Consider the following 15,272-nt stretch of genomic DNA (forward strand, 5'->3'; position numbering starts at 1 on the left):
CAGTCATCAATATAAAAGATTGTTTTTTCCAAATTCCCCTCCACCCTGACGATGCCAGTCACTTTGCATTCTCAGTTCCCACCATCAACCGAGAAGCCCCTAGGAAGCGGTATCACTGGAAGGTCCTTCCCCAGGCCATGAAAAACAGCCCTGTGATCTGCCAGTGGTACGTCTCTTCCTTGCTGTCCCCAGTCCGTGCAGCTGCACACAAAGCCATTATCCATCATTATATGGATGATGTACTAGTGTGTGCCCCGAACAACAACCTGTTGGCCCACGTGCTTGACCTTACAGTGACTGCACTGGTTGCTGCAGGGTTTGAGCTGCAGGAGTCCAAAATTCAAAAGATGCCGCCTTGGAAGTACCTAGGGCTGGAAATCAGTAAGTGGACCATTGTGCCGCAAAAATTGGCAGTTAAAATCAAAATTGAGACTTGCAGATGTCCATCAGCTGTGTGGGGCTTTAAATTGGCTGAGGCCTTGGCTGGGTCTGACCACGGAAGACCTGGCCCCCCTTTTCAATTTGTTGAAAAGAGGAGAGGGGCTGAGTTCCCCTAGGTCACTAGACCCGGAGGCACAGAAGGCATTAGAGAAGGTTCAAATCATGATGTCCACAAGGCAGGAGAGTTGATGTGACCTTGACTTGCCTTTCCAATTTATCATCTTGGGGAATCTGCCATACCTTTATGGGGTAATCTTCCAATGGGACAAGGGAGTTGTCACCATGCCCAGGAAGGACTGAGGCGGGAGAGATCCTCTCTTGATCATAGACTGGGTCTTTCTTAGCCATCAAAGGTCAAAAAAATGACATGGCCACAAGAGCTGATGGCGGATCTGATCCGGAAGGCCAGAGTCTGAATTAGAGAACTGGCTGGCTGTGATTTTGAGTGCATCTACATGCCAATTAGACTCAATTCGGGCCAAATTACTAAGGCAATGCTGGAACATCTGCTTCAGGAGAATGAAGCATTACAATTCGCTCTGGATAGCTACTCAGGCCAAATTTCAATTCATCGGCCTGCCCACAAAATTTTCAATTCGGATGCTCAATTTAAATTGACATTGGAAAGTGTTCAGAGCAAAAGGCCTCTTGATGCTTTGACCATTTTTACAGACGCATCAGGAGGATCTCACAAGTCAGTAATGACTTGGAAAGACCCTCAAACTTGTGATGGAGGGTCACACTTGTGGCTGCTGTTAGGAGCACGAAAGGACGAAGCAGGTCAGCAGGAGGTCAAGAAGGAAAGCTTCTACTTTATTTTTCTGACTCCATAATATATACAGTTTTATAGACAGGCCAAGATTGGCTACACAGGTATCCACCTCTTCGACCTCGTTGGTGAACATCACCATCAATCATCTTTCTCCTCCTAGAGAGGAGAAGTATGTAAACAAAGATAATTTTCTAAAAACATACATAGTTTACTTGAAGCTGCATGAGAACAAAATACAAACAGTGAAAAGCAGGCAAACTTGAGGCAACACAAACTCAGCAGTGGGAGTCAGATATTGCTGAGGTAGAAGGATCACCTCAAGTTGCTGAGTTGGCTGCAGTCGTCAGAGCATTTAAGAGGTTCCCTGAACCATTCAGCCTAGTTATAGATTCGGCATATGTTGCTGGAGTGGTGTCTAGGGCAGAACATTCCATCTTACAAGAGGTGTCCAACACAGCCTTATTCGAGCTGCTCTCAACATTAGTGAAACTGATCTCCCACTGAGTGCAGCCCTTTTATGTGATGCACACAAGATCGCACACGGATCTGCCGGGGTTCATCGCGGAGGGGAACAGGAGGGCTCATGCTCTTGCTGCCCCTGCGGAGACAGCCCCACTGCCAAACATCTTTGAAGAGGCCAGAATTAGCCATCAACTTTATCATCAAAACGCGCCAGGCCTGGTCCATCGGTTTCATATCACCCGGGACCAAGCCAAGGCGATTGTGGCTGCCTGTCCCAATTGCCAGAAGCATGCCCTTCCTACCACGCATGTGGGAGTGAACCCCAGAGGCCTCAACAGCTGTGAGGTGTGGCAGACAGACGTCACGCATGTTCCCCAATTCGGGAGACTCAAATCGTGCACGTCTCAGTGGACACCTTCTCGGGTGCAGTCTATGCCTCTGCCCACGCAGGGGAGAAGTCAGGAGATGCCATAAAACATCTTCTCCAGGCTTTCTCTTTCATGGGCATCCCAAGGTCTCTCAAGACTGATAATGGCCCTATGTCCCACTCCAAGGAGTTCTGCAGCTTCCTGCAGCAATGGGGATTTCAACATAAAAACGGTATCCCCCACTCTCCAACGGGTCAGGCGATTGTGGAAAGGACCCACCAAAATCTAAAAAGAGTCCTCTGCCAGCAACAAGTTCTCAAGACTGAATCCCCTTAGGTGAGGCTTGCCAGGGCCCTGTTCACCCTAAATTTTCTAAATTGTTTATTTGAATCCCTCAACCCCCCTATAATTAGGCATTTTGGGGCAAGCAAACAACTAGCTCTGCGCGAGAAGCCGCAAGTCCTCATCAAAGACCCAGAATCCTTGAGGATGGAGGGACCTCACAATTTAATCACCTGGGGGCAAGGGTACACCTGCATCTCCACTCCCACCGGTTTGTGCTGGATCCTGTCCAAATGGGTGAGACCCTACGTCCCCAAGGCCTCTGCAGGCAAAACACCTCAAGTGGCAGTGGCATCATGGAGGAGAAAGAAGAAGGAGACCAGCCTGGGTCCTAATAAGGAGAACTCCCTTCTCTTTCCCCTTCCCTCGTGGTTCTTTTCTGATTGAGTTTCTGTTTTTTAGAAGTTTTTGCAGATCTCTGACCCTTATCCAGCTCAAAATGAGAGTCCCTGCTGCAGCATTCCTCCTGCAAGCAGCAACACTCCTTTGTCTCCAACACTCGACCAGTCCTTGGATCGTCCGTCAGCCCAAAGATCACGGGCTGAGGACGTTAGCCACGCCATCACCAAGATCCGGGACATGGCCGGAACCATAAAATGGGAAAACAAAGATTGGTTTGACCAATTGTTTAGAGACTGGGGACTCTCAGGCTGGGTAGGATCTGTGGTCAAGACTGGACTGTTGAGTTTTTTTATTATTATAGTATCTATTGCTTTCAGACTTATCAAAAGACTGCTTTATAGACTTATTGTTAGCTCCACCATCTCCCCAAGTGTCAACCATGCTGCTGTTCCTTCTGCCCCAGAAGACACTGAGTTGCCAGAAATCATCTCTATGGAAGATGAAGACCCTGAAGAATATATCCCCATTCAGGATGGAGAGGGGCATTGGAAGAACTTCTCCCTAGTCACTCTTCCAGCAAGATCTTTCTTATTCAACCACTTTATTTTCCTTTGCTGTCCATGGGTCTACTCTGTGACATTCCTTTCTGCACTGCTATGACCAGATTGTGTGATTATTCAATTTATACTCAGGCAGAGCCTTGAGACTTCACAAGCACTTCCCAGCTTTTCCCTGGTGTTTCTTTAAGTTTTCTTTTAGAAATGAGGCCAACACCAGTGTTTGCAGTAGTACTCCAGGTCCTCAGGTAAAACCTATCTATGACACAATGTCTTCATAATTATACACCAATGCCCAAACTTCTCCATATCTTCAAACCTTAGCTGTTTGCTGACCTTCCCTGTCACTCATTTGGTAGTGGCCAGAGCTATTCCACTGAACATCTGGGCACTCACTTCTTTCAGAGCCTTACCTAGCATGTCATACAATCATAGAATGGTTTGGGTTGGAAGGGACCTTAAAAGGTAATCTAATCCAAGCCTCTTGCAATGAGCAGGGACATCTTCAACTACACTAGGTTGCTCAGAGTCCCATCCAATCTGACCTTGAATGTTTCCAGGGGCATTTCCAGGCATTTCTAACCTCTCTTGACAACCTGTTCTAGTGGTTCACCACCCTCATTATAAAAAAATTCATCCTTATATTTAGTCTGAATCTACCCTCTTTAAAACCATTATCCTGGGTTCTGTTGCTAAAGGCCCTATTAAAATGTCTGTCTCAATCTTTCTTATAAGCCCCCTTTTAGTACTGAAAGGCTGCAATAAGGTGTCCCCAGAGTCTTTTGTTCTCTAAGCTAAACAACCCCAACTCTCTCAGCCTTTCCTCATGGGAGAGGTGTTCCGTCCCTGTGACCATTTTTATGGCTCTCCTCTGGACCCAGTCCAACAGGTCAACCTCAACCAGCTCCAGCAGCATCCTGTCAATGTCATTTGTTTTGATGTGAAGGATAACCAGGGAACTGCTTCCTGCTCCTATGTGAAATTTTCAAGACTTAGATTCCCATTTTTTTATCCATGCTCTGAGCAAAACCTATACTTCCTTTGATCTGTCCCTTGTTAGGTCTTTGAGTCTGTGTGGCACAATAGTGGCTCAGATTTTGGAGACAGGACAGTTGTGTGGATTGCTGTCCTCTTGTAAGCATTAGCCTTGTGAGGAAGCAGAGTATTGTGCTAATATAATTCTGCTTCCAGAACTTCAAAAATATTGCTCAGAAATAGCACAAGTATCTCTATGTGAACCTTTACAAACCTACAAATCCTCCAGCTTACAGTAACACTGCTCTTCCTGGTAGTCCAACTCTCTGATCCTTTCCCTTTTGTTTGCAGTTATCCTGTCTTCTCTTCTATACACTCCCTCTATATTATATTCATTCTTTTGCTGTCCAAAGCCTTGATAAAAATCTGGAGGTTTAAAGAGCTATGTCTTCCTTTCAAGGCATAGTTTTCTTCCTCTAGCACAGCTCATGATAAAGTGCCCTTGCATGTTTGCAGAAGAATCACACTGATAAAGTGCTGTGGAGTTGTCTGAGCTGAGCTGGCATGCTCAGCCATATATATGAAGATCTGCATATGGTCCCACAAGGACCTCACCATATTTCACACCTTGGATTCAGCCTTTTTACTCTCCATCAGCAGACTCACCTAATTTCATTTGAAGTGGGGATGGCTTATAGTTCATGGCTACAGTCTCTCCTCTTGTACCACAATCTCTGTCCAAAATAGATGCAGCTGTTGGAGCCTGTTGAGAAAAAAAATGAAACAAAACAGAATAATTTAGCTAAAAGTTCTGCAGTCTGTTCTCTGGCTGTTAGATGAGTCCGTTCCCACCCACATTCAGAGGGAACAGAGAACAAGTTAGTGTTTTGAATGGCTGAACCCTAGGGAAACCTAGACAAAACTTTGGAAGCATGTTTAGTATGTTTACAGTACCCTTGAAAACACCAGATTTCAACACCTGGCTTATGTGATAGATAATACTCAGAATATAATATAGAGGGTTGGTCACCAGTTCAAATTCAGCCCGCTCTGGCAGTAGTCCAAAACAATATTCATGTGATGACTCTTTGGGGTGTTGTATAAAACACATTTACAGTTTCAGCTGAGTTCCAAGTGGACCAGTCTACCTCATGATTAAAACTAAAAAGCTCATTACCAGCTATGTTAAAGTCCATCTCAGAAGAAATGAGGACTGAATGAGTAAGAGAATTCAATCTCCAGTCCCTCTTGGAGGGGAGTAAAGAAGTCTGTAGTTCCCAACCCCGATCTATTTGGTTTTGGCTAACTAGAAAGATTTAATTTCAGTATCTGTCAGCATAGCATTTTTCACTGTCACTGAAATCCCCCTGAAAACCAAAGTTCCTCAAACACAGAGTCCACCCCATTATGCCTACTTGCAGACAAGCTAATTCAGGTAGTTTTGTACTCTATGGTACAGCATAGCAGAGGATTCAGATATACAAAGTGCCAATTCAGGCAGCTCCAGTACTTATGAAAAGATGATTTTTGAGTAGTCTTGGGAAGCCAGAGAGGTGCCAGATGACTGGAAGCTGGTTAATGTCGTCCCAATTTTCAAGAAGGGCAAGAAGGAGGACCCTGGAAACTACAGGTCTCTCAGTCTCAGTTCATTGACCAGTAAAATAACGGAAAAGATTAATCTGGAAGGTATTGACACATGGAGGACAACGCAGTCATTGGTCACAGCCAGCATGGCTTCATAAGGAGAAACTCCAACTTGTTGAACCTGATTTCCTTCTACAACAGGGTAACACACCTAGTTGATCAAGGGAAGCCAGTAGATGTAATATTTTTTGATTTCAGTAAAGCTTTTGATATTGTATTGCATAATATCCTTCCAGACAAAATGTCCAGCACACAGCTGGATAACCATGTTATGTGATGGGTGAACAACTGGCTCAGGAGTTGGACACAGAGAGTCAATGGGGTTACATCAGACTAGAGTTTGGTCACTAGTAGGGTTCCACAGAGCTCCATCCTAGGCCCAGTTGTCTTCAATATCTTCATTAATGACTTGGATGCAGGACTCAAAGGAATACTAAGTAAGTTTGCTGTCGACTCCCTCAAAGACAGAGAGGCCCTGCAGAGAGACCTCAACAAATCACCAACCATATGAAGTTTAACAAGGGCAAGTGGTGGATTCTGCACCTGGGATGGGGCAACCCTGGATGTGTGTACTGAGCAACAAGAGGCTGGAAAGTAGCACCGGGCAAAGGGACCTGGGAGTCCTGGTTATTGGCAAGTTGAATATGAGTCAGCAGTGCCCTGGCAGCCAGGAGGGACAACTGTGTCCTGAGGTACATCAAGCACAGCATCATCAACCAGTCAAAGGAGGTGATTGTCCCACTCTGCACTGGTAAGGCCTCACTTTGAGTACTGTGTGCAGTTTTGGGCACAACAATATAAAAGACATTAATCTATTGGAGAGCATCCAAAGGAGGGCCACAAGCATGATGAAGGGTCTGGAGGGGAAGCCTTATGAGGAGCGGCTGAGATCACTTGGTTTGTTCAGCCTAGAGAAAAGGAGACTGAGGGGAGACCTCATGGTGGTCTTCAACATCCTCATGATGGGAAGTGGAGGGGCAGGCACTGATCTCTTATCTCTGGTGACCAGTGACAGGACTCAAAAATATGGCCTGAAATTGTTTCAAGGGAAGTTTGTTAGATATCAGGAAAAAGTTTTTCACCCAGAGTGTGGTTGGGCACTGGAACAGTCTCAAGGAAGTTGTCACAGCACCAAGCCTGACAGAGTTCAAGAAGCATTTGGACAAAGCTCTCAGGCACACAGTGTCATTCTTGGGCTGTTCTGTGCAGGTCCAGGAGTTGAACTAGATGATCCTGATGGGTCCCTTCCAACTCAGCATATTCTATGACTATTTTATGATTCTATGATATTCAAACTCCTTTCATGGCAAATGTCAAACTTCTTAAAACTGTCTCTATTTAGCACCATAGTAAATAAAATTGGTTTTCAAACACATTCACTTCTTCCCACTAGAAGCTAGAAATTAAATTAAACATGGATATATAGATATACAGGATGTATAAGGTGGTAAGTGGCAGGCCACCACCTGTGTCCAGGCTTCCCAGATAAGAATTTTTCTCTAACAGTCTGGCAAAAGGAAGGATACAGCTGCTTTTCAAAAGCATGACTCCAAGAGCTGGATGTAGCTAGTAGTACTGAAGACAACTAAGTCCTTGGAGCCTGTGGGAAAATGACTGAGGAACCTGTGGACAGGTAACTGGGGATACAATTAGAAGAAACTTCTGCTTCTTTGGCACTGCCCTGGGTCTTTTGCTATGCTGTAGCTCCGCACCTCCTGCCCTACTGGGACATCCAGCAGTTCCAGATACCATAGTGGAGCTTTTGATACATCTCATCCACCGGCCCGGGATTTCTGTTCATTCCTGCCATTTCAGCTTGGTGCTTCTCAGAGTCTTGCAGGGGCACCAGGATCAGACTGCCCTAGGGTTTTGTGAAGCAAAGCCTCTCCTCCACCCCTTCCCGTCTCAGCCAAGAAGACCGTCATGAGGTTCCTACTTCTGTTTTGTTGTTAATGCCATAGTTACTATTTGTTTGCCTTGTTACACATACTAGTAAAGAACTGCTATTCCTACCCCTCATATCCTTGCCTGAGAGCCACTTAATTTCAAAATTATAATTATTCAGAGGGGGGGGGTTTACATTCTCCATTCCAAGGAGGGCTTCTTGCCTTCCCTAGCAGTCACCTGTCTTTCAAACTAAGACAGGAAATTATACGGTAAATCAGTTGTTGCCCCCTGGATGGAATGTGGTTGGCATGACTTGAAACCTATTCCATGATGATTCTCCATACACACACACCTGCTAAAGGTGATGGAATGGAGGGTGGAGCAGAGTGGAGAAACCATGGCGAGACTCTGTAAATCCTTGCAGGGACGGGAACTCAATGGTACTTCACAGCTGATAAACCACATAACACCTGTCAGTCAGGGGCAATAGGGGAAGACATCCTGCTGCTGAGGCAGCAACTGTGAGGAAATCCCTCTCCTTAGATGAACTTGCTTCATTAACACCTAATAATAATACATACCTCCTTCCCAAAGTTACCTGCCTCCAAGGTATGACCACCCCTCACTGGGCATGTACTCTATATTCCTTTTGAGTGTATCTTTAAAAGTGAAGGTAAATAATTTTACAGAAATCAGTAACATAGATATGCATGACTAGAGTCACTTAAGATTCACCTAAACACAAAAAATAGTATAAAAACAAGTTGAGAATGGGGGAAAAGTTAGAGAAGACTCCATCGTAACTGCTGGAATCAGTTGATGGACTGAACCTCTCTTCTCCCCCATAGGGATGCCTATTGGGTAAGAATCATACTCTATGCATGTGCTGAACATTTTATTGAGAACTAGAGCTTGCCTGCTATGTTGGTTTTGTGCAGCCTGGTTTTTCACAGCAGGGGAGCCACAGAGGTGGCTTCTGTGAGAAGCTGCTAGAAGCTTCCACCATGTCTGGCAGAGTCAATCCCTGATGGTTCTGAAGATGGACATGCTGCTGGCCAAAGCTGGGCCAATTAGAAAGGTTGGTAATACCTCTGTGATAACATATTTAAGAAGAAAATCAAAACAAAGTGGGCCACATGCAGTTTTTTCTTCTAGTCAGAGAAGAGGAGGAGGAACATGTAGGGGAAAACAACATGGCAACAACAAGGTCAGTGAAGAAGGAGGGGGAGGAAGTGCTCCAGGTGTCAGAGCTGAGATTCCTCTGCAAGCCGTGGTGATGACCATGGTGAAGCAGGCTGGCCCCCTGCAGCCCATGGGGATCCACAGGGGATGCAGAGATCCACCTGCAGCCCGTGGGGGAGGCGCTCATGCTGAAGCGGGTAGATATCTGGGGGAGGCTGTGATCCAGTGGAAGACCCAGTGGAGAGAGAGGGCCCTTGCTTCCAGGCGGGAGCAGCCTGTCCTTGGAGCACTGCACCCCACTGAAAAGTGACCCACGTTGCAGCACTTTTGGGAGAACTGTTTGCCTGTGGGAGGGACTCACGTTGCAGCAGTTTTGGGAAGACTGCTGCTTGTGAGATTGGCGCCACACTGGAGATGTTCGCTGAGAACTCTCTCCCATGGGAGGGACCCCACAGTGTAGCAGGGGAAGAACTCCTCTCCATGAGCAGTGGAAGAAAACCTTAATTTTTTTTTCTCTTCTGCCCAGCAGGGGCAGAGGAGGGTGAGTGAGCAGCTTTTGTGGATGCCTGGCATTGGGCCAGTGTCAAACCATGACACCTGTATATTCCTTCAAGTATATTTTTGCAGTCAGACACTATCACCGACAACCTTCGAACCTTAACCTGTCATGATTTTATATTAATAGAGCGTTATTCCATAAACTGCTTGTGTGGATCCTTTGTGGACACTGGCTGTTGCCAGCAGCAGGTAACACACTAATAAAGAGAGAGATCTGATGAGGGGTCTCCCTTATGCTGTTGATGTGTTACCCTAATTTAGTTGAACCGCACTCCAATCCAGTAGGACAGCTCAATGAAGGATCCCTCTAATGGGATGCTGATAGACTGGTCATGCACAAGGGTCTTGACTTTCCTGGGATGCTGACGAACAAATTAAACACTAAGGGTTGAGTAAATCTTCCAACACTAAGGGTCAAGGAAGCCTCCCTTTTCACATGACAGAGCCCAAATCTGCTGGCTGCAGGAAGGTGTGGGATTAGACATGTTATGCTAAATGATGGTGCAATGGTCAGATATTGCCTCCTGTGGTGGTGCAGTCTAGCACTTGAACATATGAGGTCCCATGTGGAAGGAACACACAGCCAGCAGTTCACATGGCAGGGAAAGGGCCTGGCCACCTGGACTCACTCAGGCTCAAACTGTTAAAATTGTACTTAAACTCTTTAAATTAAAACCAGATCCTATTTTTCTTACAAGTTGATATACTGACTGTGGCTTCTCCTTGTGGGTAACCTTCCAGTGACATTAGACATTCATGTGCATGAACAGCAGGAGGTGAGAAATGTTCTGAGGTGCCTTTGAGGATCTGGACTCTGGTCCTGGACCAGAGGACTCTGATAGAACAGTCTCAAAGCTGGGCTCTAGAGCAAACAAATAGAAAAGGCTTCCTAGACCACTAGAGAAGAGGAAGATGATTTTCAAAGAGTGATTTATTCCATTCTGCCTTAGACACTCATCTTAAAAGGAGACAAGTCCATCCCTGGAGATGTGTCTTCCTTTCCCCTAGTGACTAGAGAGGTCTGGAAACTGGTAGAGACTGCATCCCTGCCCCTGGAGGAGGGGATGATTAAGGACACACCAGCAGAGTCCTTAACAATGCCTGTCCACACCAGGAATTCATCTCCAAGGTTTGGAATGATGCTTTTCTGCCTCAGCAGCACTGGTCCTCTACAGCAGAACCCACAGGGGAACATGCTATCACTGACAAACAGACTAACAACTAGGGCAGAGGGATCACAAAGAACCATCAGAGTCTGGGCAATCATCACTGTATGCATGGGCCAAGTCCATTTCCACCAAAGAGTAAAATGGAACCAAAAGGAAACTGAACTGGGCCACAGACAGCATCTGCACTGCCAGCATGTATCTATCCCTGGTCCAGGAACATCAAGGCACTGTCTTATTTCCCGTTGTCCTGGTTTAAGGCAAATTTGGGAGGAAACCTCCAAATGTGGTCCCTCTAGAAAGCAAAATTCAAGCAGTCCCTCCCCCAACTGGTTTGGGAAAAGATTTCCTTGGACAAAAGTGGAAAAACCTGTTTAACAAGCAAAGTAATCACAAGTCTACAAAAAAGGAGGATAATATTAAACAATAAAACCTCTTGCTGTTCTGAAGAGGTGGCAAATTCAGAAAGTCCTTTTCTTGAGGTGTAGCTTGGCTTGCTCAGTCTCTTATCAGTCCTTCTTGCACTGGAAAATGCTGTGTCCCGGGCCCTGATGGGCCACAGGTGTGAGCTCCCGGTGTTTTTCCTGGGTTTTCAGTCCAGAGCAGGCTGATCAGTTCCAAGAAAAAGAAAAGCCACAGTCTGGGGAACTTCTCTGCCTCAGCTAGCTAAAAAAAACAAACAAACAAACCCAAACTAACTAACTAACTAAAAGCAAAGGAGAGCTCTTTCCCACATGTCCGTGCTGCAGACAACACAGTCTATGTGAAGAGAAAAATGCAGGGGAGCAAGTGCAGTTTCTGATAACAAACTCCGCACTTCTTCTCTCCCCCTTTGCTCTCAGAACCAGTCTTAAAGGTGCAGAACTTAATATCCAGCATAAACAGAACAGATGATTGGTGATAAATGCATCATGAAGTCACTCCAGGACACCAGTCCATATTTCCCATCACTTCATATGCATTCTGCAGCAATGAACAATCCCTGGCTGTGAGAAGACAGCTTGGCTGGAGCTCCCTCTTTGAATGAACATGCTCTGCTTCTGTGCATACTGAACGGATGCATTTCTCTATATATCTCGTCCACCCAGAAAAACATTTACTTGACTAATTAGCCCTTTGCTTATGAAAGCCTATGAGCACACTGAAATAAAGGCTTTTGCTATCGAAATTCATTTGGCAATTTGTCAATTTTTACAAGCTTCCCTAGATGGATGCATTCAGTTCTGACACAAACATCAAAATCTCAGCTATGTGGTATGACCAGCCCTGGGCCAGATGATGAGAATAAACTAGACTAGACTAGAATAGAATAGACTAGAATAGAATAGAATATTTCAGTTTGAAGAGATCTACAGTGACCATCTGGTGCAACTACATGACCAATTCAGGCCTGATCAAAAGTTTAAGCACGTCATTAAAGGCATTGTCTAAATGCCTTGAACACTAACAGTCTTGGGGCATCAATCACCTCTCTAGGAAGCCTTTTCAAGTGTTTGACCACCCTCTTGGCAAAGAAATGCTTCTAAACATCCAGTCTAAACCTCCCCAGGCAAAGCTCTGAACCATTCCCATGTATCCTGTCAGTGGACACCAGGGAGGAGAGATCAGCACCTGTACTGGGTTGACTCTGGCTGGATGCCAGATACCTAACAAAGCCTCTCTATCACTCCCCTCCAAAGCTGGACAGGGGAGAGAAAATATGAAGGATTCATGAGTTAAGGACTGGGAGAGATCACTCACCAAATATTGTCACAGGTAAAACAGGCTTGAATTAGAGATATCAATTAAATTTATTATTAACAAAATCAGAGAAGGATAATGAGAAGTAAAACAAGATCTTAAAAACACCTTCCCCCACCCCTCCCTCCTCTCAAGCTCCACCTCCTACCCCAGCAGTACAGGAAGACAGAGAATGGGAATTATGGTCAGTTCATCGCACATCGTTTCTCCCACTGCTCAGGGACAGTTCTTCTTCCCCTGCTCCAGTGTGGGGTCCCTCCCATGGGAGGCAATTCTCCATGAACTTCTCCAACATGAGTCCATCTCACAAGCAACAGTCCTCTGCAAACTGCTGCAGCACGTGTCACTCTTCCATGGGGTGTAATCCAGCTCCAGCATGGGCTCCTCTCTACATGGGCCTCCCATGAGTTCACAGCCTCCTCTCAGGCATCCACCTGCTCTGGTGTGGGCCTCCTCCACATGCTGCAGGTGGATCTCTGCACCTGCACTGATCTCCATGTGCTGCAGCAGCACAGCTGCTTCATCATGGTCTTCACCAAAGGCTGCAGAGGAATACCAGATCTGATGCCTGGACCATCTCCTCCCCCTCCTTCACTGACATTGGTGTCTGCAGAGTTATTCTTCTCACATATTCTCACCCTGCTCTTCTCTGGCTGCAATTACAATTGCGTAATAACTTCTTCTTCTTCTTCTTCTTCTTCTTCTTCTTCTTCTTCTTCTTCTTCTTCTTCTTCTTCTTCTTCAATGTGTCATCAGAGAGGCATTACCACCATTTCTAATTGGCCCAGCCTTGACCTGTGGCACATCCATCTTTGGAGCTACCAGAGATTGACTCTGCCAGACACGGAGGAAGTTTCTAGCAGCTTCTCACAGAAGCCAACCCTATAGCCCCCCAGTTGCCAAAACCTGACCACGCAAACCCAATGCAGCACCTCCCTCTCCTGTTCCCTTCCTCAGGAAGATGGAGAGAGCAATGACATCACTCCTCAGCATCTTTTTTTCTGAACTAGATGAGCCCAAAATCCCTGACCACTTCTCTCAGGACATACCTTCCAGCCCTTTTCCCAGCTCTGTTGCCCTCCTCTGGTCACATTCAAGGACCTTAACATCCTTTTTAAATTGTAGGGCCCAGAACTACACACAGGATTCAAGGTATGGCTGCACCAACCCTGAATACACTGGGATAACCACCTCTTTTGACTGACTGGTTATATTGTTTGACGCACCCTGAGACATGGATTTGAAAAATACCAGCTGATCCGTTATAGTAGATTTAAGAACATATACTGTATGTTAGAATGTATTCCAAGTAGTACTTTAGAATATATGAGATCACATATTAGAAGACATTTAGTGAACACTGAATGCTGTGTCTGTTACCCTTTTGCATATTTTTAAGCACTAAAAGTACTGGGAGCCTTGGCGATAGTTATAAGAAGAACTAGCCTAAACAGCAGAATAACAGGGCTAAGGGCACAGATAAAGAAAAGAACACAGACTAAGATAGTGTGTTCCCTTGAAAACATGCCAAAAGGGCCAAAGCACACATGGGAGAGATAAAGGTGAAGAGGTGAATGCCTGAAGATGACCACCACAGCTGAGAGACCACCACCACCAAGGACTGAGCATGCCCAGAAGGGCGTGGAGTTAATTACCATCCCAAGCAAGGATGGGCGGGGTTAGGGAATGAATATGTATGAAGGGGGACTGTGGAATGTCATGCATATGTAAGACCTCAGGGAATAATAAGGGGAGTAAGTTCCCTGGTGGATATGCGTGTCTTTGGTGAAATTATTCCCCACGCATCTTGACATCAATAAATACATACCACTCTAACAACTATTATTAGTTGTGGAGTTCTTTCTGCAGCATTTCATACCCCATGATGCAGTTTGTCCTCTTGGCTGCCAGGGCTCACTGCTGACTCTTACTGAGCTGGCTATAGACCTGCGCCCCCAGATTCTTTTCTGCAGGGCTGATGTCCAGCCACTCAGTTACAAGGGTCCCTAATTAATGGGAGATCAGACAGAACAGACGCCACACCTAGCCGATATGACTTCCATGTCGAATTCCCCCTTTATTATCAGCCCACAGTGACTTATATAGGTTTGCCACTTAGTTTACATTGCAGGCTATACAAAGAATGCAAACAACCCTTATTTATCTAAGTCTTAAGGTGGCTAAAGTGTTAGAACTACAATTCTACATTTAGAAACCCATTACTTCCCAGAACACCTTAATACAAGCTGTGAGTTTTTCTGCTACGCCACAACTGTGAATTTCTAACTGCGTCACTGTGGCCTGCAGGCCCTGTGGGCTCAGAGGTCCACAGGCCCTGCAGGCCAAAGGGCCCAGTCTGGAATTGCTCACCCTCAATGAATCCAAATATAAATCCCAACACCACTCCTCTCCCACTTTCTATTTGTGCCCAGCATTACTCCATCCCAGGTGCAGAATCTGGCATTTTGACTTGTTAAATTTCATCCCATTAATCAACCTAATGCTCCAATCTATCTAGAGCAAGATCTCTTGTCCCTTGAGAGAGTCAACAGCAATTCCCACTTTGGTTTCTGCAAACTTGATAATGGTGCATTCAACTCCTGCATCCAGATCATTGATAAAGATACTGAACAGAACTGGCCCTAGAATTGAGCCCTGAGGAACACCACTGGTGACTGGTTGACAGTCAGATGTAGCTCCATTCACTACAAACCTTTGAACTCTGCCCTTCAGGCAGCTCTTCACCCAGTGCACTGTAAACCTGCTCATTCCACAGTTGGACAACTTGTCCAGAAGGATGCTGTAAGGGACAGTATCAATGGCCTTACTAAAACTG

The 15,272-nt window shown here is 45.7% G+C and overlaps 1 protein-coding gene across 1 annotated transcript in view; it reads right to left on the reverse strand.

Moving 5' to 3' along the window:
* LOC136373280 (protein FAM219A-like) overlaps positions 1-15,272 on the reverse strand; it is a 262,006-nt gene that overhangs the window by 58,475 nt on the left and 188,259 nt on the right. The window contains exon 2 of the mRNA XM_066338181.1: positions 4,926-5,022. Coding sequence (XP_066194278.1) covers positions 4,926-5,022 — 97 coding nt within the window. The remainder of the gene's footprint in view (positions 1-4,925; positions 5,023-15,272) is intronic.

Source organism: Sylvia atricapilla, chromosome W, assembly GCF_009819655.1.
Source record: "Sylvia atricapilla isolate bSylAtr1 chromosome W, bSylAtr1.pri, whole genome shotgun sequence".
Classification (NCBI taxonomy): domain Eukaryota; kingdom Metazoa; phylum Chordata; class Aves; order Passeriformes; family Sylviidae; genus Sylvia; species Sylvia atricapilla.